Source organism: Thalassophryne amazonica, chromosome 4, assembly GCF_902500255.1.
Source record: "Thalassophryne amazonica chromosome 4, fThaAma1.1, whole genome shotgun sequence".
In the NCBI taxonomy this organism is placed as follows: domain Eukaryota; kingdom Metazoa; phylum Chordata; class Actinopteri; order Batrachoidiformes; family Batrachoididae; genus Thalassophryne; species Thalassophryne amazonica.
In genome coordinates, this window is record NC_047106.1 from 97,035,123 (window position 1) to 97,061,643 (window position 26,521).

General features: G+C 39.8%; 2 protein-coding genes across 2 annotated transcripts in view; one reads left to right on the forward strand and one right to left on the reverse strand.

Moving 5' to 3' along the window:
* ift80 (intraflagellar transport 80 homolog (Chlamydomonas)) overlaps positions 1 to 14,932 on the reverse strand; it is a 353,657-nt gene extending 338,725 nt beyond the window's left edge. Inside the window, exons 1-3 of the mRNA XM_034168293.1 lie at positions 14,699 to 14,932; positions 14,563 to 14,618; positions 3,688 to 3,909 (exon numbers count right to left, since the gene is read on the reverse strand). Coding sequence (XP_034024184.1) covers positions 3,688 to 3,909; positions 14,563 to 14,599 — 259 coding nt within the window. The 5' untranslated portion in view covers positions 14,600 to 14,618; positions 14,699 to 14,932. The remainder of the gene's footprint in view (positions 1 to 3,687; positions 3,910 to 14,562; positions 14,619 to 14,698) is intronic.
* Positions 14,933 to 15,468: 536 nt separating this feature from the next.
* The window catches only part of smc4 (structural maintenance of chromosomes 4), a 90,438-nt gene continuing 79,385 nt past the window's right edge, over positions 15,469 to 26,521 (forward strand). The window contains exons 1-5 of the mRNA XM_034168812.1: positions 15,469 to 15,630; positions 16,735 to 16,892; positions 17,841 to 18,031; positions 19,118 to 19,309; positions 20,225 to 20,401. Coding sequence (XP_034024703.1) covers positions 16,745 to 16,892; positions 17,841 to 18,031; positions 19,118 to 19,309; positions 20,225 to 20,401 — 708 coding nt within the window. The 5' untranslated portion in view covers positions 15,469 to 15,630; positions 16,735 to 16,744. The remainder of the gene's footprint in view (positions 15,631 to 16,734; positions 16,893 to 17,840; positions 18,032 to 19,117; positions 19,310 to 20,224; positions 20,402 to 26,521) is intronic.

Consider the following 26,521-nt stretch of genomic DNA (forward strand, 5'->3'; position numbering starts at 1 on the left):
GTTGGCTTCTGGGGTATAGTCACGGTTGGTGACGCTGGACGTGCTTCCAGTTTCCACTGCGCCAAGGGGGTGGGGTTGGGGTTGTTTTGTTTGTGTGGTTTTTTTTTCTTTCCTTTTGTTTTTCCCCCCAGTTTCCGCCCTCAGGGTGTGACTGTGGTGTCCTCTGGGGAGGGGGGGGTGGTGTTAGCGTTTTTATTTGCAAGCTTAAGTTTGGGTTGTGTTTTTCTTTTCTCCTCCTCCCGGGGTTTGATGGGACGGTCCCCTGGGGAGGGGGGGGTGGTTTGGTTGTTTATGTTTGTCTTTTTTGTTTTATGACTAATCAGACTGAACATGGTTGGACAAAGGCTGACCGCACAGGTTTAAGAACTCCTGGCCACACCTGTGCTAAGTGACTGACAGAAACAAAGGCAAAGATGCAGCCAGAGGAGAAGACATCATCCGTTCTGTTAAATGAAGATTCTGTTGGACGACGAATGCAGATACGGTTTCCAGCCATGGTCCCTGGAGGGGGGTGTTTCTCCTGGGCCAGGTTTGTGTGGTCGCCGGGAGGCTTCCCGTGAGGGTGGGGTGCTGTTGTGGCTGGCGTGCCTGGCTGGCTTTTGTGTGTCTTCTGTTTCTGTCTTTTGGTTTTCCTCCCAGGTGGTGCGCATTTGGGACTGAGTGGCTGTGTAGCTGAGTTTATCAGGACCTCACCCTGATCACCTGAGGCTGATCACGTGCAGCTCATCAGGACTCACAGCTGTGGTGCATCTACACGGATTGGAACATGGTGGCATTTAAGTCTGGAGTGCACAGTGTGTGTTTGCCAGAGACTCGACCTTGTGACCAGACGGGTGAGATCGTCGTCTCTAGAGCCATCTCCCATCAGTGGATGCAGAGAACGTCCAGGTTTGATGCATGGTCTGTGAAAGAGGAGGGGGTGAGGTCTCACGCTCGTCAGCACACTTCCTGAGGTACGTTTGGTTTTGTGACTAACACTTATACAGTCAGTAAATGTGGTGTCCCTCACACCTTATTATATTGAGCTGTATGTTAGTCGTTTAAATCAGCTTCCACTGCAGTGGAGTTTTGTGAACAGGGTGTTCTATGCCTGCAGGGTGGGAAGCTGATTTGCAATTAAGCCAGGAAGTGTTTGCTGTTTGTACACCTTTGAGTGGTCTCTCTGTGTGTTGAGTGTGGACTCACATAATGATTTCTTCTTTCACAGACTCGGTTTGTCGCGGCCACCTGGGGGGTGTCGGCGGGGTCCTTGGGTCCGAACAGTTTTCTGGCTCCGGACCGTTAGCGCTGCTGGGAGCGCACCGCAATCCACCACGCCAGACCGCGCACTCTTTTGTTGTTTTCGTATCACTTCACTGTTATGTTTATTAAACTCTGTTATCCTTTGTACCGTGCTCTGCTTATTTCATACTGGGTCCTTCAAACGCTGGTCGGTTCTCCGGGCTGCGTCCGACACATAACAGAATCCAATGGATGCTGATATTGTTTAACCTTTACTTTGCAAACCAAGCACGCAACACAGTCAAAACTATTCCATTTATTAATCCTATTAGCTCAACCAGTAATTTGCACCACTTTTTACCAAAATTGGAGCAACTTTAACTTTTGACCCCTGTACAAACTGAAATTGACCTTTCTCACTGTTCTTGCTGTTTTTACCCCGTAACTCCAGACCATTCATTCACAGATAGTCCAAACTATACCTTTTTGGAATCTTTATGATCAGACAAATAATATGGAATACCTTTCAATATGATTGGAGCATTTTTAAATTTTGACCCCTGTGTAATATTTCAACTGACCCCTTCTTGAACGCCTATTGAAAGTTCACGTGGGTACCCGGCATTTTTAAAAGAGTAATGTCTAAGGAGTATGTGTGCCAAATTTGGTGCTTGCATCACCATTTGAAGCATTTTTTTTCAGTTATCCGTTGCACTATTATCTATACATTTGACTTCAGCAATTTGTGCTTTTGTAACAACATGTCTTAACATGAGCAAAAATAAAACTTAATACAGGTAAAACTGCACTAGTACTAGTACTGCATTAGTAAGACCCTTCAGGTGCTCCCTTGTTTTCACTCGGGGTCACCACAGCCGATTCAAGGTGGATCTGCATGCTGAATTGGCAAAAGCTTTATACCAGATGCCGTTCCTGATGCAACTCCACATTACATGTGGCAGGGATGGGATTTGAACCCGGAACCAGTGAAACCAAGTGCTCTAACCACTTGGCCACCACCCTATGCACGCTACTGCTCATTAAGTCACCAATATCACTTTTAGTTCTCAGGAACACTGATTTGGGTTTAAATTTGGTTCTTATTCACTTATATGAATGGGAAGCACAATAACACATACTTTTCCATCCAGTGTTGACGTCAGCATTTCTGGGATACTGACAATTTACACGTCACGCAAAATGATGCACAAACGTTTTAAACATCAACACTTGACTACTATGAGCATGATAAATGTTTATCATATTTTCCTCCACATGAATATTTCATGCCCATGTAACAGAATAAACCATAACAATGCTGATTTAGCAGGCTAATACATCACGTTTGCATTGAGACACTCTGAAGTAAAGTAAATTCATCCCACAGACAGATTTTAATTTGTATGAAATAACTTGAATAATGTCAACTGAAAACAAATTCCGTCAAAAACATGATATAATAATAAGATCAAAGACTTACTGGGAGTGATAGCTTTTCTGTATAAATTATGATTTTAAAAAAAGGTGGGTCGGCATTTTGTTCCTTTTTGCTCAAACCAGACCCATTTCACTTTATTCCTGATGAACATTAAATTGACTTCCTGCAGCAGACCAATGTTTCCATCCATTTGTTTGTAAACGGTAAAATCTGTAACGGCATTTCTCATTTGCTGCTGTGTGGATGTGTGGAGCGGCAGCACGTTACATTTATCCTTCAGTCTTGGAACATGACGTGAAAACATGAAACACAATATTCACTGTGCCATCTCATCAGAGACGCAATCGCTCAATAGCAAACAATTTTACAAATACAAACATCATGAAATCAGACCATAAACTAAATCTGACAAGGGCCAGAGAAACAAAAATAACTCGGACACGTTCACCATGGAAGTAAAAACCTGGATATCCGGGAATTCCTGGAAAACTTTCACCACTTTTCAACTATAACTGTATTTCACATTGCTCCCCCCCGCCAACACACACACACACACACACACACACACACACACACACACACACACACACACACACACACACACACACACACACACACACACACACACACACACACACACACAACTGTAGTTGCCGTATACCTCCACATTTGTGAACCACTAAATGAGCATTGAGCCATTACTATTCTGCAACAACAACATGCAGTTTAGTAAATTTACTAGTGATTATAGATATAAATAAAAACCACTAATTCTGGTCTTGTGGCTCTTCACTGAACAAACATTGTCAAACAAAACTGTGCCATTTCTCAAAAGTATGTTCAGACTAAGATATTCTTAGACCACAGATTTACAATAGGACTGACATCATTTTGGCTTCAAGATGCTTCTGGGATAAACATGGCAATAGCCTATTAAGAACTGAAACAAGATTGAGGAAACTCAAAAATCAAGTTACACATAACACTGAGATAATATTAGATAAAGATAACATGTTGCAGATACTTGCCATCGGTGCTGGTAAACGCAAAGAGGTCAGCCTGATTCTGCTTCTTTCCACCCCCAGTTTTGGGAAACCAGTGTAGATCAGTGGGGTAAACACCACCCTGCAATTTGACAACCAGACTGGTCTCATTGGTCAGCAGGTTCCACTTAAGAATCTGGTCGTCCTCACTACATGAGTACAGCTCATCGGCTGTGGTCCAGCCAACACAACTCACAAGTTCCTTATGTGATCTACTGTTAAAGAAAGCACTCAAGGTCAGTAATCACAGTAAGCTGTGGTGTGAATTCCTGCAGTAGCATCGGTGAATGTTATTCCCCTATGTGCACTTATTTGTTAGAGTTTATTTTATTATTATTTCCATGATCAATCAATTGTTATACACTACCAATCAAAAGTGTGGACACACTTTCCCCTTTCAGTTGAATGATAAAGTGTGTCCAAACTTTTGACTGGTACTGTATATATTTATTCATTCATTCATTCATTCATTCAATTGCTATACTTGCTTATTTTAATTAAGGGTCACGGGAAGCTGGAGCCTATCCCAGCAGTCATTAAGTGAGAAGCAGGGTACACCCTGGGCAGGCCACCAGTCTATCACAGGACCACACATAGACAGAAAAATTCAAGCTGTAAAGCTGTAAAGTCATCCTGCATGTCTCTGGAAGTGGGGGTCATTTTATATGCATATTCATAAAATTAACACACATCACCAGGTGCCTCAAATCAAACAATAAAAATACACCATGTACAAAGAAGCAATGCATTAAAAAATAAAAATAGACATCTGGACTCTGATGTCTCACATAGAACCTATTCTTCTCCCACTTCCATTGACACATATGCACTGTGTCTAGTATGGGTCTAGAGTTCTACCACATACCAACTATTCTTTTAGAAATTCTGGCTGCTGGACACATTACTCAGGACTATTGCTCCTGATCCTGCACTGAATGACGTCTGTGCTGGTTCCAGCTGCTAATATTATTGGGCCTGGGGTTTTAAATATTATTACTGTGGTTCATTTTAGTTTAGCAGTGTTGTTAGTGTTATTGATTTATTGTTTTTGTAGTTCAATTGGTTTAGTCAGTTAGTGTCATGTTGCCGTTACCATGAGTGAGAAGTGTAGTGCGTTTGATGTCTTCCACCACCATCTCTGTTTCTGGGTGTGTAAAACTAAAACCACCTGCTTGCGGCAGAGTGCAGAAATGACCAAAAATTCTGGTTCTGTTTTCCTTCTTCTATGCAGCTCGCCGCAATATATTTAAAGAGAAGTTGCGTCTTTGCACATGTATGCATGCATATAACTTCAATCACGGACAAACTGGACAGAGCTGACATTTTCCATTTGATATGCTTATGTATTTTGGGTCAAGGATGAATGCCACCAAAACTTAACATTAATAGGACTAATATTTTTGGAGAAACTATGGATATTAGCTAACAACACTGAACAATGGACGCTGATAATTACATTCTGGACTCTCATGCTATTCCAGCAGGAGGCGGTAAATGATCTATATGTCAAAAGTGTGCGTGCGTGCGTGCTTTTATTTAGTAAGTTGAAATTAAGTGCATAATATAACTGTAAATATGTTAAAAATACATGGATGACACAAGAAAGTGAAAAGACTTATATCCGGTGTTGTCTATTTAAATATCAAATGACAAAATAGAAGTAATAATAAAATAATAATAGCGTTTATATGATGACAAGAACCTAAACCATTTATAAATAGATTAAGACAGTAAATTAATATTTAAAAAAATTACGTAATTAGGAGGAAATAAAAGGGTTGAGTTCTTCTTCTATAAACTGTTGAGGTCTAAGGTTTAAGGTTCTAAAAACATTCTGAACTCACATGCAATTCCAACTCATGATAGAAACTTTGCATAATTTATTACCACATTGAAAAATGTCAGCTACCTATTTTATAAATACTATGCAAACCCCATGGACCCCACGAGCAATGCTTTAATATCTTTTTAAACTTCTTCTTTCAGCTGCTCCCATTAGGGGTTGCCACAACAGATCAGCTGTTTCCATCTGACCCTGTCACACCAACCAACTGCATGTCTTCCCTCAGAACATCCATAAACCTTCTTTTTGGCCTCCCTCTTCTCCTCCTGTGTGATGGCTCCATCCTCAGCATTCTCCTCCCTATATACCCTGGGTCCCTCCTCTGCACATGTCCAAACCATCTCAGCTCTCTGACTGTCTCCAAGCTATACTACCTGTCCTGTTCCTCGTATATGTTCATTCCTAAACCTGCCCAACTTTAGTAGAGAAGCTTGAATCTTCGACTGGACTGGGTTGCTTGACGAGAGGACATTTCGCTTCAAATCACAGAAGCTTCCTCAGCTAAAATTCTTGCTCTGGTAGTCTGACTTCTGTCTTGACTCTTGTAGAGAAGAATAAACCAGAAGCCAACAAAAGCTGGAGTTTTTTAACCTAACCAGACTCCACCTACCGACAGACTGACTGCTATAGGCTAGTGACTAAACAATAGCTCTAATTAGCACCTATTGTGCTCTAGTTAGCACTCTCCTAATGACAGGACCGAAGCCTCCCCTGATGGCTCCCCTGATGACTCTCTCCTGATGACGTGAATGACTCATTACCATGAACAAAAGACTGAAACTGCTTTGACCTGAGTACCACATTGTAAACAGGGGACAAAGCGTGTCTGAGACCCGCTCCGCGGTTAAGGCTGGGTTTCAACTGTTTTACAAAGAATGCTTCCTTGACACCTCTCTCAAACCATTTCTTCTCTCTGGCTAAGATTTTAACTTCCTTGTCCTCAAACGTGTGGTTAGTGTCTTTCAGGTGGAGATGAACTGCAGACTGAGGTCCACTGGCGACCTCTCTGCGGTGCTGGTATAGCCTCTTGTGTAAAAGTTGCTTCGTCTCACCTATGTAGTGTTCATTACAGTTTTCCTGACATCTGATATGATACACTACATTGCTCTGTTTGTAACTAGGGATCCTGTCCTTAGGGTGAACTAATTTCTGTCTCAAGGTGTTGACTGGTTTAAAGTAAACTGGGATTTTGTGCTGTCTGAAGATCCTCTGTAGTTTTTCCCCTACTCCTGCTAAATAAGGGAGAGACACTCCTCTTCTTCTTGTCTCCTTCTCCTGTCTATCTGGTCTCTTTGTTTTCTGGGACTTCTGCACTTTGTCCAGGGACCAACGTGGGTACCCACATACTGTGAGGGCTTTCCGTACAAGTTGTTGCTCTTTAACCCTTCCCTCTGCAGTCCAGTCAAAGATTCAAGCTTCTCTACTATGGAAACCACCAGGACAACTGAGAGCCTACACAGAAACACTGCCCAACTTTGTTACACCGAAAGAAAATCACAGCACCTCCAGCTCTGCCTCCTGTCTTTTTGTTAGCACCACTGTCTCTAAGGTGTACAACACAGCTGGTTTCACAACAGTCTTGTAAACTTTCCTCTTCACGCTGACAGATATTCTGTCACAAATCACTCTTGCCACCTTTCGTCACCCTGCCTGGACTCTCTTCTTCACATCTCCACCACACTCTGCATTACTTTGGATAGCTGACCCCAAGTACTTAAACTTGTCTACCTTAACCACCTCTACTCCTTTTTAACAGCAGTACTGCACTGGCCTCCCTCTCATTCACACACATGTACTCAGTCTTAGACTGACATTCATTCCCCTTCTCTCCAGAGTGCATCTCCACCTCTCCAAGCTCATGTCAACCTGCTCACTACTCTCACTACAGATCACAATGTCATATGCAAACATCACAGTCCATGGAGACTCTTGTCTGATCTCTTCCATCAACCTGTCCACCCCTGCAAACAAGAAAGGGGTCAGCGCCAATCCTTGATGCAATCCCACCTCCAACTTGAATGAATCTATCATTCCTACTGTATATCTCAATGCTGTCACACTGTCCTTGTACATATGCTGCACTACGCTCACATACTTCTCTGCTACGGTGAACTTCCCCATACAATACCACAATTCTTCTCTTTGCACCCCGTCATAAGCTTCCTCTAAATCCACAAAGCACATAATACAACTCCTTCTGGCCTCCTCTATACTTGTACTATAGATCTATTTATTTTAAAGACTGAGGAAAACAATCCAAAACATTTTCAGCTATGGGGAAGCAGGGTGGCTCAGTGTGCAGCACTCTTGTCTCACAATAGCAAGTTCTGAGGTTCAATTCCACCGATGTGTTTATGTGGGTTCCAAAATACATGCAGATTAGGTGAATGGGTGATTCTAAATTGACCGTAAGAGTGAGTAGGCGTGTGAATGTGTTTATCCATCTGTAAATGTCAACCCTGTGACCGGCTGGTGAACTGACCAGAGTGTACCACGCTTCTCGCCCAACGACTGCTGGCATAGGCTCCAAAACTTAATTGGTATAAGCAGGATTACAAAATGAATTAATTTTCAGCTTTTGAAGAAATGACAAGTTGCTTTAGTTAAAAAGGAGTTGTTGCTTTCCACAGCCTGTCTCTGTTCAGAGCTGAGGCATTATGTTCTTCTCTCAAATAGTGTGCAAGTGTGTCACACAGAAAACAGAAACCCACTCTCAATGTCCACACAGACTCACTGACTTTGAGGCATGCTCCTGTGAGGAATTTGACAGTTTAGGGCTGCCCTACTGTCAAATCTTCAATTGCATGAGGGCCCGCACAGAAAATATTTTTAGCCCTTTATGCCCACTTTCCCTGATTTAGTATTTCTACAGACTATGCTGAAGGGAATTAACCACAATTCAGTGTTGTGACATAAACTAGTTACCCGGGGAAGCCCACAAACATAAAAAGGTAAACAATCACTATAACATAAACATCTGGTAACACTACAATGAAAATGATTTAAAGTTTAGTCATGCAAGCATATGCTGTATTACAAAGACAGTTTCTTCATTAATCATTTGTTTCAATTTATGTCAAATAATGGTGCTTGGACAAAAAAGCATGAAATTAATAATCTGACAATGACCAATGATCCACTCCAGGGTAGGGCTGTCACGATTAGAAATTTCTGGAGACGATAAATTGTCAGACAAATAATTGGGATTGACTATAATGATTATAATTGATTATCTTCATTTTACATAGGGTCCCAACTGTTTCTGATTTGTGGTTGTTTCTGTTGCATTTCTGAAATTGTTTCTCCTCATCAGTCACGTTTTGTGCTTAAACACAACATTAAGCTCAAGACTGAACAAATAAATACCTTTGGAAAATAACAGCTGTTACAAGTTCAGAGTTCTCACCTGCTTTTTGTGATCTGTGCGTCTGAACATCACCACAGCTTCTCCACGTTCATTCATATATTCTCATTTTTTAAATATGTTTTTAAAGATATCTGACCATTTATTTCAATTCTTGATCTCAGAAATTCAGTATACGACGCGCACATGGTGTGAACAGTACGGTAACGGCAGAATCACACCGGGAGAGAAAGTTCAGAGAGAAGTAAAAGCAGCTCACCGTTTTGTTTTTGTTTTTTTTAACATGTTCACTCGGGTTAAAATCCTCTCTCTGCTCCGCACTCGCTGTCTTTCATGCACTGATGGTTCTCAGCAGACTAACGTGTCGTGCCTCCATTCAGGAATCTCCCTCCCCCACCCCCTCCCTCGCAGTCTGCAGCCTGTTGACTCCACGTACACACACACACTAACACACACACACACACACACACACACACACACACACACACACACACACACACACACACACACACACACACACACACCCCGACAGCTCCTTCGGTAAACTCCGCATTTTAGACGGCTTTGAAGAAGATGGCCACTGTTTTAATCGGCCGTCTTATCCAAACGGCAGGACGGATCGCTCCTCAACCTCCATGTTATTGTCCTGCCTTAAGACGAGAGCGAAACAGAGTGGGCAAGGCTGCAGCACAATGACATCAGATTCTGAGTCGTTTTATGCTTTGTGGATAAAATAAATAATTTACGGTAATTGCGAATATGAAAAATAATCTCGAATATGAAAAATAATCTCGACTGGTGAATATTGTAATAATTGTGACTGCCCTACTCCAGGGTTCTAGGCAGGATAAAATTTTAGCGTAGTGGTAATGTTGAGGGAGCGAAGTGACCAGTGGGGGGGTTGATCGTGCGGAAGGGGGCCAGCTTTTGAAAATTTAAGCTAAAAATTGGCCATTCTAGGGGTACCCAAAGGGGAAAAGCCAGGTACAACAGCCCAAGTCCCTTCATCATGTCCAGAAGGCTGGGGAAGTTTGTTGAGTGGGCAATCTCATTCTGCGTTAACCAGTACATGGCCCTCAGTGAGGCAGTCAGAGTCCGTGGACATTTTTAAGTCAAGACTTAAAACCTATATTTATTCTCTTTCTTATCAGTAGTTTTTATTTTATGTTTTATTCTTTTACTTCTGTTTTTAATTAGATATTTGAATTTTTTTTTTTTTTATTTATTTTAATTTTTTATGTTGAACTGTTCTGTGTGAGGCACCTTGAGATGGCTTCTGTTGTAATTTGGTGCTTTATAAGATGATTACATTGAAATTGAACATTTTATTGAGTCTTAAAGTAAATAAATATGAAATTGGTTACTGGATCCTTAAACTCTGGACATAGTAAACTCTACATGATGGATCCTTGATCTCTGGACAGAAACAGAAATAAAATCTGTTAGTTTTGTCAAAAGCATTTCCTTTCAGACATTATTAGTGGCATGAATGTCTTTCCATATCTGAGCTGAGCTCTACAGCTCACTGCGCTGCACTTCAGGTTCATAAAGAATGCCGGACGTCTCATTTTGTGAGGAAAAAAACATTTTAGTCGATTTTAGTTTATTGTCTGTATTGCAACGTTTGTAAGAGGTGTCATTTTATTTAAAACGGCGATTTGTTTTGAAGTTATTAATTCCCAGCGGACTCTGTCTCAGCAAAGAGCCACGCAGCATTTGAATCTGTGCCAAAGGAACGGAGGACGATTCTCGTTTGTTGACTGCAACAAGACAGGAGCCCCAGTTAGTGACTTTAATACACACAAAAATGACTCATGATATTTTAATGGCTTTGAGAGGGGTTAAGAAGCGGACTTACTGCTTCTGAAGAGCAGCAAATCACAGAGCCACAAGCCATTGAATTGAAGCATTGCTTCAGTGATTCACGCTTCAAACTAGAGTCGCGCTGCAGAAAGGGTTGATTACATGGTCCAATATAAGCGTAACAGTCCAAAATTATATTGTAACGCGCTAGCTAGAACCCCGCACTCTGTAAGGCAAGAGCCTGTAACATGTACAAATCAGGCACTCAGCCCTTCAAAAGCGTTGGCCATGAAATGTTTGATAAAATGTTTTGGGTGAGCCCCCCACAATTTTCAGATTTAATAGTGGGCTCCAGTGTTCTTAAGTTTGGGAATGGGTGTGTAGACAATAACTCAAAAACAATCACTGCTGTCATATTGTAACTCACTAAATTAAAATAACATATCAAAAACACAAACGCTTTCATGGCAACTGGTGAACTTTGATTCACCACATCTGTCAAAAAGGCAACTTTGTTTTTGCATATGTAATATTCCATAGGAGCAGCACAGTAGCTTAGTGGTTATCCCTCTGTTTCCATGGGTTCTCTCCGGGTGCTCAGGCTTCCTTCTTACTTCCAAAGACAAACAGTTGTGCTCAAAAGATTACATACCCTGGTAGAATTTTTGGTTGTTTGGCCATTTTTCAGAGAATATGAATGATAACACAAAAACTTTTTTTCACTCATAGTTAGTGGTTGGTGGTTGGGTGAAGCAATTTGTTGTCAAACTGTGTTTACTCTTTTTAAATCATAATGACAACAGAAACTACCCAAATGACCCTGATCAAAACTTTACATACCCTTGTTCTTAATACTGTGTATTGCCCCCTTTAACATCAATGACAGCTTGGAGTCTTTTGTGATAGTTGTGGATGAGGCTCTCTGATGCTAAAGCTGCCATTGAATATGTCTTGGACTTTATTTACACCGGTTACAAAGAAAAACCAACAGTATGGCACACTATGATAAATCTACATGGAGTAGACTCTTAGCTTCATAGTATAGTAGAGCAGATAAGGATTTTCTTTGACCAAAACAGATCAAATCTAGGCTTGTATCTCAGATGTACCTTCTGGCAATTTGCAGCTAAACTTTTAGGTCTTCTTTTTCAGAAAATCCTCCTCTATATAGACTGTTTCACGAATACCTCCATTTTGGATTTGACGTGGTGCACGCTGGGATTGCTTGGGGACATCCCGCATCGTCCGCCTATTTGAACGTGTTGTAGAAGTTGTGGGTGTTATCTAGTAATTAAGTCATAAAACCCTGCTGAATCTAACCATCATACTCATTTAAACCTGCTGAATCTAATCATCGTACTCATTTGTCATGTCAGTGTGTGTCTGAGCCTGAGAGTATAATGGGTGGGGCTGATTATTATTATTATTTTTTTTTTATGTAAGCAGCAAGTCCAAAATTTATTCATCAACCTCTGTCAAAGCCATTTAAAGATGTCAATTGTAACTCACCTGTCTGCTGATTAAAGAAAAGACCCATGTCTGTTGTTGGGGCAGAAAAGATAATTACAAGGTATCTGCCTTTTCACAGTGTGCAGTTATTAATAGCTTCATCGTTAACGTGCCTTTTTCCATGGGGCAGTACACCATGCTCTGGAGCCGACTGAACCGTTAATATCTACCGGTTCACCGGTTCGTGAAGTTACGTTCAAGTAAAAGAAAAAAAAAAAAATAATAATAATAATGAGTCTCCGTTGTCGTGAGATTTGACTGATTCTAAGGATCGTTCTTCTAAATGGCACTGTTGTTACCAGCTGGCAAGTTTACAATCTGTGTAAAACAGGTGGGAATAAATAATAATAATAATAATAATAATAATCAGCACCACCCATTATACGCGCAGGCTCAGACACACACTATGACAAATGAGTACAAGGATTTTTTTTTTAAATCCCCCTTTACACGGACGTAACTTCAGCTTGCCAGCCGGTAACTTAGAGGAATCAGTCAAGTTCCACAACAGTGGAGGATTATTATTATTTTAATTTATTATTATCCCCCCTCTGCCCTTTTTACAAAGACCGTAAGCTTGCCAGCTGGCAACAACAGCGGCATTTAGAGGAACAATCCTTATAATCAGGCAAATACCACAACAATGGAGGATTATTATTATTATTATTATTATTTTCTTTTACATGGATGTAACTTCACTTCGCGATCTGGGCGATATTAACGACCCAGTCGGTGCCAGAGGACAGTGCACTGCCCCATGGAAAAAGGCACGTTAATGAGGAACTAATAATAACTGCACACTGGGAAATGGGAGAAGATTCTCTTTTCTTGCCCCAATAACAGACATGGGGTCCTAGTCTTTAATCAGCAGATAGGTGAGTTACGACTAACATCTTTAAATGGCTTTGACAGAGGCTGATAAATAAATTGTGGACTCACTGCTTAAAAAAATAATAATAATAATAATCACCCCACCCATTATACTTTGAGGCTCAGACACACACTGGCATGACAAATGAGTATGATGATTAGATTCAGCAGGGTTTTATGACTTAATTACTAGATAACACCGAAGAATCACAACTTTTACAACATCTTCGAAAAGGAGGACGATGCGGGATGTCCCCAAGCAATCCCAGCATGCACCGCACCAAATCCAAAATGGAGGTATCTGTGAAACAGTCTATACCACTTCATCATGAAGCTGTATAACTGGTAATACAAAATGTAAAGCTTGCACTGTGCACAATTTCTCCAATCACAGCCACATAAGCCTATAACTTATTCTGGATTGTCTGTGTGTTTTGGGGGCTTTCCTCACTCTTCTCCTTCTTGCACAGTCACTCAGTTTTGAGAACTGTCTCCATGCAGATTTACTATAGAATGCCATATTGTTTGTATTTCTTCGTAATTGATGTAAATAAAGTCCAAGACATATTCAGTGGCAGCTTTACCATCAGGGAGCCTCATCCACAACTACCACAAAAGACTCCAAGCTGGCATTGATGTTAAAGGGCGCACTACACTGTATTAAGAACAGGGGTATGTAAACTTTTGATCAGGGTAATTTGGGTTGTTTCTGTTGTCATTATGATTTTAAAAGAGTAAACAGAGTTGTTTGACAATAAATTGCTTCACCCAACCACTAACCATGATTGAATTTTTTATGTTATCATTCATATTCTCTGAAAAATGGCCACAAAACCAAAAATTCTGCCAGAGTATGTAAACTTCTCAGCACAACTGTACAGGTGTGGTGCATTGGGTGACTTTACAGCAAATTGACTGTAAGTGTGTGTTAGAGTCTGAATGTGTTTTTCTCTATGTGTTGGCCCTGTGATAGACTGGCATCCTATCCAGGGTGTACCCCACCTCTCGCCCAATGACCACTGGGATTGGCCCTGTGACCCTTAACTGGAATACGCTGATTCAGAACATGAATGAATGAATTAATATTTCATATGTTTGTCAGACACCTGCTGCATGATTAGTAGATGCTGGATAAATTATTGAAAACCATGAACAGTTGTGGCTGAAACTCAAATGTAGTTTCATAGTTTATATCCCACAATGACAAACTCTGACCTTGAGGAGAATTTGTACTGGTGCAGCCATAATATACACTAAAGCCCATCTTTAATACTGAATATAATATGTGATTTATGGTGGCTTTTTTTCCAAGTTGGCGGCCACCATCAGATGCAGTATATGACCTCTTTAAATCAAATCAACCAACAACCCAACAGGAATTAAACAATTATAACTCTCTTGCTATAACGACTACAACATATTTCTTTGCAAATAACCAGGTGTAGAGCTACAGATTTCATTAAAAGGATATGTTTGGCCTCCTTTAGAAGCGATATTTTCAATTTCATGGTGGATACCTGTTGATCACTAGAAAAAAAAAATCACAGTGAAGTACTTTTTACCAAACCGCTTCAAGAGCAAAAACAACATAAAAATGTAACTTATACCTTAGACTTTTCCAGATCTTTACAAAAAATGTCTGCGGGAATAAAAGCGTCTGTCGTTGCTACGGTCCTGACGCACCGACTGTTGCTAAGGTGTAACTTTCAGTTGTTCCAGTATATTGCTAACGTAACATTACGACATTTCAAACAGAACAGACGTCGTTGTGCCGTTACAGATATGGCTACTGAGCAGCCAGCGACGATTTGTGTTACTTGCTTCTTCAAGTAAAGCATGAAGAACTATGCGTACCCGTCGAAAATCCCCAATGCAGCACATCACCGATCCCCATCACAACCACCATCTTGAAATCTTGGTTATCGCGACACTTTGTGGATTTCGTTTTATCATTTCAATTATTTACAAATACCAAATAATAACTTGTTTAAAGGTTACCTAAACTCGTTTAAGACTCATAAAACTCGACGCAAACTAACATTAAATGCTGCGAATATAGATTTTCGGATGTAAACCACTCGGCGGGGCGGGACTTGGGTCTGCAGTAACTAGGCAACCGTTCGAATAACTAGAAACAATATTTATTTTTTTTATATAACAATCCAAAACATAATTTAATATTGCAGAGGAGCCGTAAAAAAATGTCCTAACTTTTTATCATGTTGTTTTGGCTATATGATTATAGCTGACGTGGAACGAGAGTTGGCTTCGTCCCACTTTTTTGAATATTTTTTTCCTCCATTTGCCCTTTGAACGTTCCATGGTGCCTTGCGTCAGTTTGTAACGAATCTGGTTCGACAGCACAGTTTAGGCGCCATTTACAAGTTACTGATTTCAAGAGGAAGAGTCGCTCGGACTGACACGGTGCTGAATTTTATGGATTACACACGTCAGACATTGGATTAATTTATACCTTTTTTTAATCGTCATGCGGATCCAAGAGAAAGACCTTTAACAGACACTGTGCAAACTTTGAAAGGTAAAAGAAACTCTTTTCAAATCGATGCTAATGCATGGGGTCCGTCTATTTGCTGAAACGCACTACTTTAATTACAGCCCAGATGTTCAAAACTGGGGAAAACTAGTAATTTCAAACTTAATAACCCACTTTAATAACGCGATACACCGCCGGTTGTACCGACTTTTTCCTCACTTTACTACCCTTGTTGTTAATTTATCCTTTTTGTAGTACGTAACTACGGAAAAAAGTTAGATTTTCTCATATCTAGTGTAAAGTTAGTGTTGTAAAATGGACAGTTGCATGATAAACACATAAAATAGACACTGGGTTACATTGCAAATTCATCAAACTATAACGTTACTTTGGCAACCAGATGTATGTAGCCTGTAAGATTCAGTTGCCGTGACTATCTTAATGTAGGCTACCATCGCTACATTAAGGTAATGTTGTTAGAAGTTGTCTTTGCGTTGTTAACGCCAAACGTAGTGCAGCTAGTTGTTTGTAAATCCGGAATAAATGAACTAGCTAGCATTAGCTTTGTTACATTACTACAGTGTAACGTAAGTACACTCGCTGTTTGCGCGTTCTGGTTAGCTAAAGGCTGTCTGGCCACACCTCCAGCCCACTGTACACATTGAGGGGATTAACCGTAATAAATACGAGTGTCACATCTCTAGTAGCCATCTAACGCAGCCTACAATAAAAACTTTAGCATTTTATTTTTATGTTTTCTTTTTAATTTGGCGTTATGAAGTACAAGAAATTTTACACGGACGGTAAAAGGATCATGCGTGTGGAGGCCACGCGTTTTTACTCTTATTTGAAATGTATAAAGTCGTCACGTAGCGTTAGTTTGGCTGATGTAACTTTAAAAAAAAATCTACGCCAGTTTTTAATAACTTAGTTCTGATCGTCAGTTCTTACTCGGTGAATCAGCGTTTTGTCTGTTGACGTATCAGTAAAAATATTAAAATGAACTGGATGGGCGGTAATACGATCTGGCGGTTGACAACAGAGTAGCTTCGTGTGACCGACTAAAAAGTGGAGTTGGGTGATTGACAGGCGCAAAAACCAGTCATGGATATTACTTTGTTTTTTTCTTTTCGCCGCTGACCCTGTCAGATTTCAAATCATGCCATCTAAAACTGCAAAGAGCTCCACTGCCTCCTCCAAGAAAAGAGGGAAAGGGTCGCAGCCTCGGGATGACTCCGAAGACGATCTGGATGTTCCCCCTCAAGAAACCAACTCCAATGGCCAGAAGGAGGCACCGCTGACAACTGGCAAGTAACAAAAGGCTGTTTTGGTGTTCGTGGATACAAATAAATGTGCTCATTTAGTGGAGAAGCATGTTTTGGAAGTGGCCAATTGGCGCTGTTGTGTGTTGAGAATTAAGAAAACAAGAAGTTAGATGGCAGGTATTTTTCTTTACAAAGTGGCAATCGTCAATAAATATGTGGCGATTTTTAGATGAGTTTGTTAGAATCGATTGTGTTTATTTCCCGGACCTTTTCAGCAAATTCGGTAAATTGTGTCGGTTAATAAAATTTTTAATTTAGTAGCCCAACATGTTTGAATTAATTGTTATCAAAATACACGCAGGCTTCATCGGGTGTTTGTATTAATTAGCTTGTGTTTCACTGGGTGTCTGGCTGCAAAAAAAAGAGAAGAAATTTGCCAACATCGACCTACAGCTTGTTTATGTGAGCACAATAGATTTCAGACAGGTCGCTGTGACGGCAGCATAAAGAGGTTACCTCATTGTCACAAAGCAGCATTTGGCGTGGATGTGTTTTCAGTGAAACTCGAGTGAAAATATGACGCTGATGGTCGAAAACTGAGTGTCGTTATTTGTCATTCGTCGAAAAGAATGTGGCGCATCTACTACTGGAGCGTTTGTTTCATAAGCGGCCACGGGCTTTTTTTCCTCCCCGATGGTTGGCTCTTGTTTTCAGAACAAAGAAAAATAACGCCTGTCAAGTTTTCCCACCAATCGTCGTTCAGTGCTGTTGTCTCGCTTGCTGTGGTGTTTGTTTGTTTCTTGTTGGTGATATTTTTTTCATTTTTTTTTTTTTTGTTGTTGTTTATTTATTTATTTATTTATTTTTACCGTTCCTCCACCCTTCCCCCACACACCGCTGTCCACTCCACCTGAAACTACAGGCACAAAGCAATGAAAGTTGTTTGTTTGTTTATTTATTTTTGTATTTATTTGCTATTTTGTGCCACAGATCCTTCTCAAGGAGAAGCTGCTGAGGCGATCGATAGTCGAAGTTTGGAGGAAATTCTCTGTAGCATCCCTCCATCCCCGCCCCCAGCAATGACCAATGAGCCAGGCGCTCCTCGCTTGATGATCACGCATTTAGTTAATCGCAACTTTAAATCTTATGCAGGGGAGCAGATTTTGGGGCCTTTCCACAAGGTACGAACAAACATGGTTACAAATTACAAGTGAGTTACTATTGTTCTTCTGAAAATCACCAGATACCTTTTAAGATATATACAATTTTGCTGTCACTTAATTTTATTTAAATGTTGGTTTATGCCAGTGTTTGTGACCTGCTTTATTTAATGCTTCAGTGGAGAAAATCACACTCCATTTTGATTTAGTGTGTATGTTGCTAGGGGTTATGACACTCAGGTGCTAACATTTTGTTGATTTTGTTTGTTTAAACTGAAATTATTTGTCTTGCAATTTCTTTTGCTGTGGAGTTGCGGTGATCTGATTTGGCATTACACAATGAAGAAACAGTTGTAATTATCACTTGTTTGTAAGTAATCAGTGGAAAAACAACAAAATTATCAGGTTCCATCTACTCAGACATGAGTGCTATGCTGTTTTGCTGCTATTGTAAATTGGTACTTTTTGGTTGGGGACTGCAGGTGAGATGAAACAATTTTCAGAGACCTTGAACTCAAAAAAGCTGTTGTAGTGGAGACATTATTTATGCAGAATTTTCTGGCATTTTTGAGATGACATGATATATCGTAATTGGAGTCATACATTTCATATGCAGGTCCATTTGAAAAGCAAGGACAGCACAAAATGTATTATCTTCATTATTATGTCAATTATTTTCAGTTTATTAATCATGTCTATAAAATGTCAGGGGTGGGCAGTTAAAAAAAAAAAGATATGAGTTTCTTTCCAATCACTGATGTTTTTTCAGATTTCAGTTTGTCTAGCCAGCAGTCCAAAAATCCAAAGGTGTTCATTTTACAAAGATGGGAATGACAAATGGGCAATTTGTCATTTTTGAGAAGCTGAAACAGTCGGTGTTGGAAGTACTTTTTTGTTTTTGTTGTTAATGATGATCTTTCTTTCTATCTTGAACACACTCCCTCAAGAAATTTGCACTCACAGATGTACAAAAATATAAATTTTTATTTTCTACTGTTACAGAAATTACAAACTTCAGCTTTGGATGCTGATTTTTTTATTTTCTCATTCATATCTATAATTATTTCCATTTAATTTTATTTATTTTGTATCCCATTCTTCTTCCAGCGCTTTTCCTGCATCATTGGTCCAAATGGAAGTGGGAAGTCCAATGTGATAGATTCAATGCTCTTTGTGTTTGGGTACAGAGCTCAAAAGATCAGGTCAAAAAAGCTCTCTGTGCTGATTCACAGCTCTGATAAACACAAAGATGTGCAGAGCTGTACTGTGGAGGTGCATTTTCAAAAGATAATTGACAAGGTATATAACACACACTCATCCTGGCGTCACTCAAATTAATACACTGCCATCACTTGATTAAAGTGATTATTTATGTTTATGGGATACAGAGATTTTTGTTGTTTATAAATAAAAGTCACTGTTTGAGTAATTTTTACTTCACTGTTATGACACCAGTGACTGAAGAGACTCAAAACAGTCATGAAAGCCACAACACCCACACATGACAGATCTCACAACACTCCTACAGTACATTTATCTATTTTTGAATATTTTTTTACATGTCATTTGCCAAATTCTGTGTTTAGATTAAAAAGTAAAATGTCAGAACAATGCTAATTTGTGTTCAGTGTTTGGATTGTAGAGAAAGCCCACTGTGCATGGATATTAGAAATTCCTGTCTACTTTATCTGTGACTCTTAATGTGGGATGCAGATAGGTGCATGTGTGAGCCTTTGCTTGTGTTTCAGTAACACATTCAGTGTAAATTCATCAGAATGAATTGATAATTGTAGAATTGTAGAATTGTATAATCATCTTAACAATGCCTGTTTTACAAACTGCCATTTAACTGACAGGTTTTAAGATTTAGTGTACACACAAGATGAATAAACTGCTTGTTCCTTAAAAAACAGGACGACAACCTATATTTCTGCATAAGACAACAATGTAATTACTTTGTGACAATTTTTGATTTTATAATGTTACAACCTAAATTGCATTACAGCACTCTCATCTATTTGCATTAGTGTATCTGACCTAGTCACTATATTATGATTGTTGCTGTTTAACATTTTTAATTGTTTTAAAAGTGGTATCTTTTTTCTTCTGTTCTTATCTAATGCCACTCTCAGTAGGTTTACCAAAGAGATATTCATGTAGAGCAGAGTTTCTCCTTAACATTTCTGTCTTTTGCCCCTCCCCCATCTGAGCCAGGAAGGAGATGACTACGAAGTCATCCCCAACAGCAAGTTCTATGTTTCCAGAACTGCCAACAAAGATAATTCATCAGCCTACTACATCAATGGCAAGAAAGCCACTTTCAAGGATGTGGGGATTTTACTCCGAAGCCATGGTATTGACCTAGACCACAACAGATTTCTGATCCTACAGGTAAATCTAATTTTTTCTATAACTTTCACTTCAAATGTATGTGTGTTCTGTCAGGATTTTTTTTTTTTTTTCTCATCATCCTTTGGCCATTTCTCAGTTGTTTTTCAGTTAAAAGTGGCATGGCTCTTGACAGTCATTCTTTGTGTGAATAACCTGTTGCACTGGAATAAAAAACTGGAGGATGCCCTCTCTGCCAGCCCTTAGACTGCTACAGCAGCGCATCATGGTTCGAATCAATGTGAAAAAGGTGCGAGCCATTATTTGCTGCTTTAGAATTTTAAGGAAAAAAAATGCAGTTCCACAGACACTTGGACCTGGATGTGGTTGACTAGGTGAATTTTGGGTGGTTGGAGGGTGTGTAGTGAGGAGACCTTTGTAGGTTTGATCCAGTGGGGACAGGTTGATGCTCCATTCCCCTCCCTTTCTTATGTACCTGCCACGCTTTAGCAGCACGTAAATATTGGCGTGTGAGAATAGATCCCTACCCCAATATTAGCAGTGCTGCTTCAGTGTGGCTGGATCAGACACCCTCCATTTTCATGGCTTTAGGTTTTATCTATATTTTCCCCATCCACTGTGATTGTATTTTTATTTCCTGTATATTATTTAGTGTTTGCCATTTTTATTCTTATTTAACATGATTTGTACTGGGTTTATACACATTTGCTGGTTACACTGGTGTCTCTTTGATTGTGTTTTACATGTGACCTACTCATTATTACTGATTAGCTCAAGTCTAATGGGAATGACTCATATCCGTCAAGTCAAATATTTTTGAATGTGGTAGTTTTAGGTGAATATGTTTTTAACAAAATGTAACTGAGTGTGTGGGTAGCTGGTTTATTACCTAGTGGCCTGCTCAACTTTTTCTGTGTGTGCGTGTGTGTACTCTCTGTCCTCAGAAGTTAGATTTTCAGCTCTTTATCTAATATGGCTACATGACTAAGGTCAATTTTGCAGGCTTTTGGCTGAGGGGAAGCTTCTATTTCGTGCACTGGTCAGAGCAGAAGATGACGTGGGAAATATATTTACCCTCCCCCACTTTAGTGGCTTCTCCTTTCTGTTGTACAAAAAAGTAATATACAGGATGTATTTTTGAATTTATTTTATTTTTAACCATTTCATTATTTGTAGGTATTTTGTTTCCTTATAAGACCATCTTTTTTTTTTATTATTATTTTTTTTTTTTTCTTCTTCATTAAGAAAAATACAATAAATGTTAGATGTGCTTATTTTACTGTACACTTTTTAAATGTAGTTTTAACAATAAAATCATTTAGAAATTGCCAGATAGTTAGCTCATTGCTTGCCACTGTTGGTGTGAGCTAATAGAAGCTGAGGACAGTCTAACAATTGCAGTTAATTATAGTCATACAATTAAGATGTATGCAGCATGTTTGGAGATAACAGTAATTTAATGAAGATTAAATGACAACTCTGGATCAGCACCCTCTTGATTTTGTCTTGCTTATATATTTGGTTCAGATACCATTTGTGATTTTTTTTTTTTTTTTTTGCCTTATTACTAATTGCATTTCAAATGAAGCCTTTTGATTTTTTATGTACTGTATATGACTATATTATTTTCTAAAGTTTCATTTGCAGTAAATTTGATTCTTTTTAAAAATTATATTCTTTCTTTTTAAAATGATTGACAATGTTATCCAAGCAATAAGGAAATAGACTTACAGCTATAGAGCACTGAAATCTTGCAACCTATAAACAGCAATTTTTAGTTAGTAGTACTGTGGAAATAAACTGTGTTGTGGGGTGGGGGAGAGTACATAGCAATTAATTTGCATTTCCAGGCTGGGAGACTGGCCAGTGAATTGACTACATTTAAAATATCAAGCATCTGGGGGTAATTATTATTAATTAAAAAAAAAAAAAAAATCAACCAAGTCCAAATGTCAAAGAATGTGTGTTTATATACATTCTTTGAGTCAGTCAATGTTCTGAAACATAGGAGTGCAAGATGAACATAAATGTCATGTTGATCAAACATCAGTTGTTTAGTAGTGTGTGACCAGAAATGAAAAAACATGTTATTACTAGACTTTCCTAAAATTCATGTCAGTGATTGGCATACTGCTTGCCACACAATCTCCAACATTTAGAATGTTGTTGTGTAAATAATATATAAATACTTTCTAATTTATGATAATAAAATGCCTGATCACAGCAACCCATAATGACAACATGAAACTTTTTATTTTATTTTTTGCAAATTTATTAAAAATAAAAAACTAAGAAATCATATGTACATAAGTAGTCACATCCTTTGCTCCATACTTTTTTTATGCACCTTTGGCACCAATTACAGCCTTAAGTCTTCTTGAATATCATGCCACAAGCTTGGCGCACCTATCTTTGGGCAGTTTTACCCATTCCTCTTTGCAGCACCTCTCAAGCTCCATCAGGTTGGATGGGGAGCGTTGGTGCACAGCCATTTTCAGATCTCTCCGGAGATGTTCAATCAGATTCAGGTCTGGGCTCTGGCTGAGCCACTCAAGGATATTCACAGAGTTGTCCTGTAGTCACTCCTTTGATATCTTGGCTGTGTGCTAAAGGGTCATTATCCTACCAAAAGTGGAACCGTTGCCCCAGTCTGAGGTCAAGAGCACTCTGGAGTAGGGCTTCCACAAACCATTATTTTGAGAATCGACTAGTCACTGATTATTTTTACGATTAGTTGACGAATCAGATCATACTTAAATTGCAGCTCATCACACCAGCATACAGCTGTTATTTGTCTTTGAATGTTGCTATTGTTTATTATATCATTTAGTTAATTATTTATTTTATTGTGTGTTATTGTTGGCAATAGTGTTTTAGTACATTGATGAGAGAGAGAGAGAGATCAGCCTGGTAGGTAGTTATCATGGTATTCTGGGTTGAACTACTTGATCATCACCAACTATGGACAACCATGGACAGGGGTCTCATGTCAGTCACCAACATGTTCAAGATTGGTGTGCATGTTGTTGTCTTGGTAACAAAGTTGTCCATTGAAGATGAATGTATTTTTTTTTTTAGCACTCTAACGTATCATTGTAGACATTAGCGTTATCACATTTCCAATTCAAATGTGACATTGTTGCTATAACAAAAAGACCACCCCCGACCACTTCACATAAACTGTGAGACTGTGGACGTGGTGGACAACATCAAATTCCTGGGACTCCACATCACCAAGGACTTCTCTTGGTCAGTCAACACCTCCCACCTGATGAAGAAGGCACAGCAAAGGCTCTTGTTCCTCAGGAAGCTGAAGAGGGCTGGTCTCTCCCCTCAGCTTCTGGTGAACTTATACAAGAGCGCTGTGGAGAGCATCCTCTGTCAGGGCATGACTGTATGGTATGCCAGCCGTGCAGCAGTGAACAGAAAAGACTTGGCTCGGGTTGTGAGGACAGTCCAGAGGATCATTGGAGCTGAGCTTCGTGACCTGGGTGCTGTGTATCCTGGACGTCTGCAGACAAGAGCCACCAGGATCTCCATTGACCAAACCTCCCCCCTGGACACCATCTGTTTGCTCCGCTCCCATCAGGGAAGCGATTTTGCAGCTTAAAAACCAGGACTAGTAAACTGAGGAACAGTCTCCCCCCCAGCTGTAGCCTGCATCACCCTTACTATTCCCCGCCCTCCAACTCATACGAGCCTCAGCTACAAACTGAGCCCCAGACCGTTGTACCAGCTGTATTTTAAACAGCCATGGGCAGGGCAATTTTCGCATCTCACTTTATATTGTAAACATCATAAGATGTCTATTGTTTTATGCACTTTATTGCTCTTATATTTTATTTTCATATTTAATCACTGCTGCTACTGACTGGTTGTCACCAACGAAGTTTGGTTGTTTATTACAATGACAATAAAGTCTGTTATAACATTACAGCAAACACATAACCTGTGCTAAGGCTAATGAAATTGTCATCGTTAATGTTATCATTTACAGCTATCAATATAAGTAAGTAGTTCACTATAGATGCTAATGTTGGCGGCTAACTAGCTTACCGAGATGACTGTCTCTTCGTCAGCATCTGAATCAGAGCGTGATTCCTTCTCAGATGCTCCTGCATTGCCAGTGTACTGCCATGGAAGGCAAGTTCTGCCTTGCAGATTATTCATTGCATGTTTTTCTCTTTAATTTGGTTAAAATGTTCCCAAACGTTGGAGCTCCATTGCTGACTAGCCATGATATTGTTTTGGCATAACTTTTCCAGTGACATCACGGCTGACCCCGATTACCACTACTGCGCATGTTTGTCGAGGACAGAAAGGCAGCGGAAGGTACAGCGGCAGTTTTTGAGAGGAAAAACAGCTTAAAAATAAACAATGTTGATTATTAAAGTAGTGACAGACGATTTTAATTGTCGACTTGATCGTGACTAGTCGACTAATCATGGCAGCACTGGCAACTCGAGCAGGTTTTCATCCGGAATGTCTCTGTGCATTGCTGCGTTCATCTTTCCCTCAATCCTGACTAGTCTCCCAGTTCCTGCTGCTGAAAAACTTGTCCACAGCATGATGCTGCCACCACCGTGCTTCAACTGTTGCGGTGATGCCTGGTCTCCATCAAACATGACACCTGGCATTCATGCCAGAGTTCAATCTTTGTCTCATCAGACCAGAGAATTTTGTTTCTCATGGTCTGAGAGTCCTTAAGGTGCCTTTTGGCAAACTCCAGGTGGGCTGCCATGTACCTTTTACTAAGGAGTGGCTTCTGTGTGGCCACTCTACCATACAGGCTTGATTGGTGGATTGCTGCAGAGGTGGTTGTCCTTCTGGAAGGTTCTCCTCTCACCACAGAGGAATGCTGGCGCTGACAGAATGACTATAGGGTTCTTGGTCACCTCCCTGGATAAGACCCTTCTACCCAGATTGCTCAGTTTAGACAGGTTGCCAGCTCTAGGAAGAGTCCTGGTGAACTTCTTCCATTCATGGATGATGGAGGCCACTGTGCTCATTGGGACCTTCAAAGCAGCAGAAATGTTTCTGCCCCCTTTCTCAGATTTATGCCTCAAGACAATCCTGTTTCAAAGATCTACAGACAATTCCTTTGACTTCATGCTTGGTTTGTGCTCTGACATGGACCGTCAACTGTGGGACCTTATATGTAGACAGGTGTGTGTGCCTTTCCAAGTCATGTTCAGTCAACTGGATTTACCTCAGGTGGACTCCAATTAAGCTGTAGAAACATGTCAAGGGTGATCAGTGGAACAGGATGCACTTGAGCTTCATGGCAAAGGCTGTGAATACTTATGTTCATATGAGTTCTTAGTTTTCATTTTAATTTTTATTAAATTTGTAAAACTATCAAATGTTTTTCACATTGTCATTATGGCATATTGTGTGTAGAATATTGAGGGGGGAAATGAATTTCATCCATTTTGGAATAAGGCTGTAATATAAATCAGATAACTTTTGTGAATTTTCTGTGTACTAAAAGTAGGCTTTACAGGTTTTCTATGTCAACAACATTTTAAATTGGTCACTGGATCCTTGATCTCTCGACATAAATAAAAATAAACAAAATCTGTAGTTTTTGTCAAAAGCATTTCCTTTCAGACATTTTGGCATGAATGTCTCTCCATACCTCTGAGCTGAGCGCAGCCGGCTGCTGCACATCAGCACAGGACATCTCGTTTTGGGAGGAAAAATACATTTTGATTGATTGCAGTTTGTTTGTATTACAATGTTTGGAAAGAGGTGTCATTTGATTTAAACTGTGTTTCGCTTTGAAGTTATTAATTCTGACTGGACTCTATCACTCCAAGTTTACTTGGCAGAGAGCCACGGAGCGTTTGGAGCTGTGTGAACAGAATGGAGGACGATTCTCATTTCTTTATCGCAACAAGACAGGAGTCCCAGTTAGTGACTTTAATCCATAAAAAAGTGACTCACGATTGACATATTCAGGGATGAAAGTGGTGAAAAACAAAAAATGTGAATCCAAAATTACTCCCCAACTCCACCCGCACGAAAATGTTTGAATTCTAGAAGCTCTGAAATGCAATCTTGGGCTATGCCAGACAATAAACTGTAGTGAGTGCAGTATCCATTTTAGTGAGGGGGGGAAACAAAGAAAAGTTTCCTCATTCAAATTCATTCCAGTAGTAT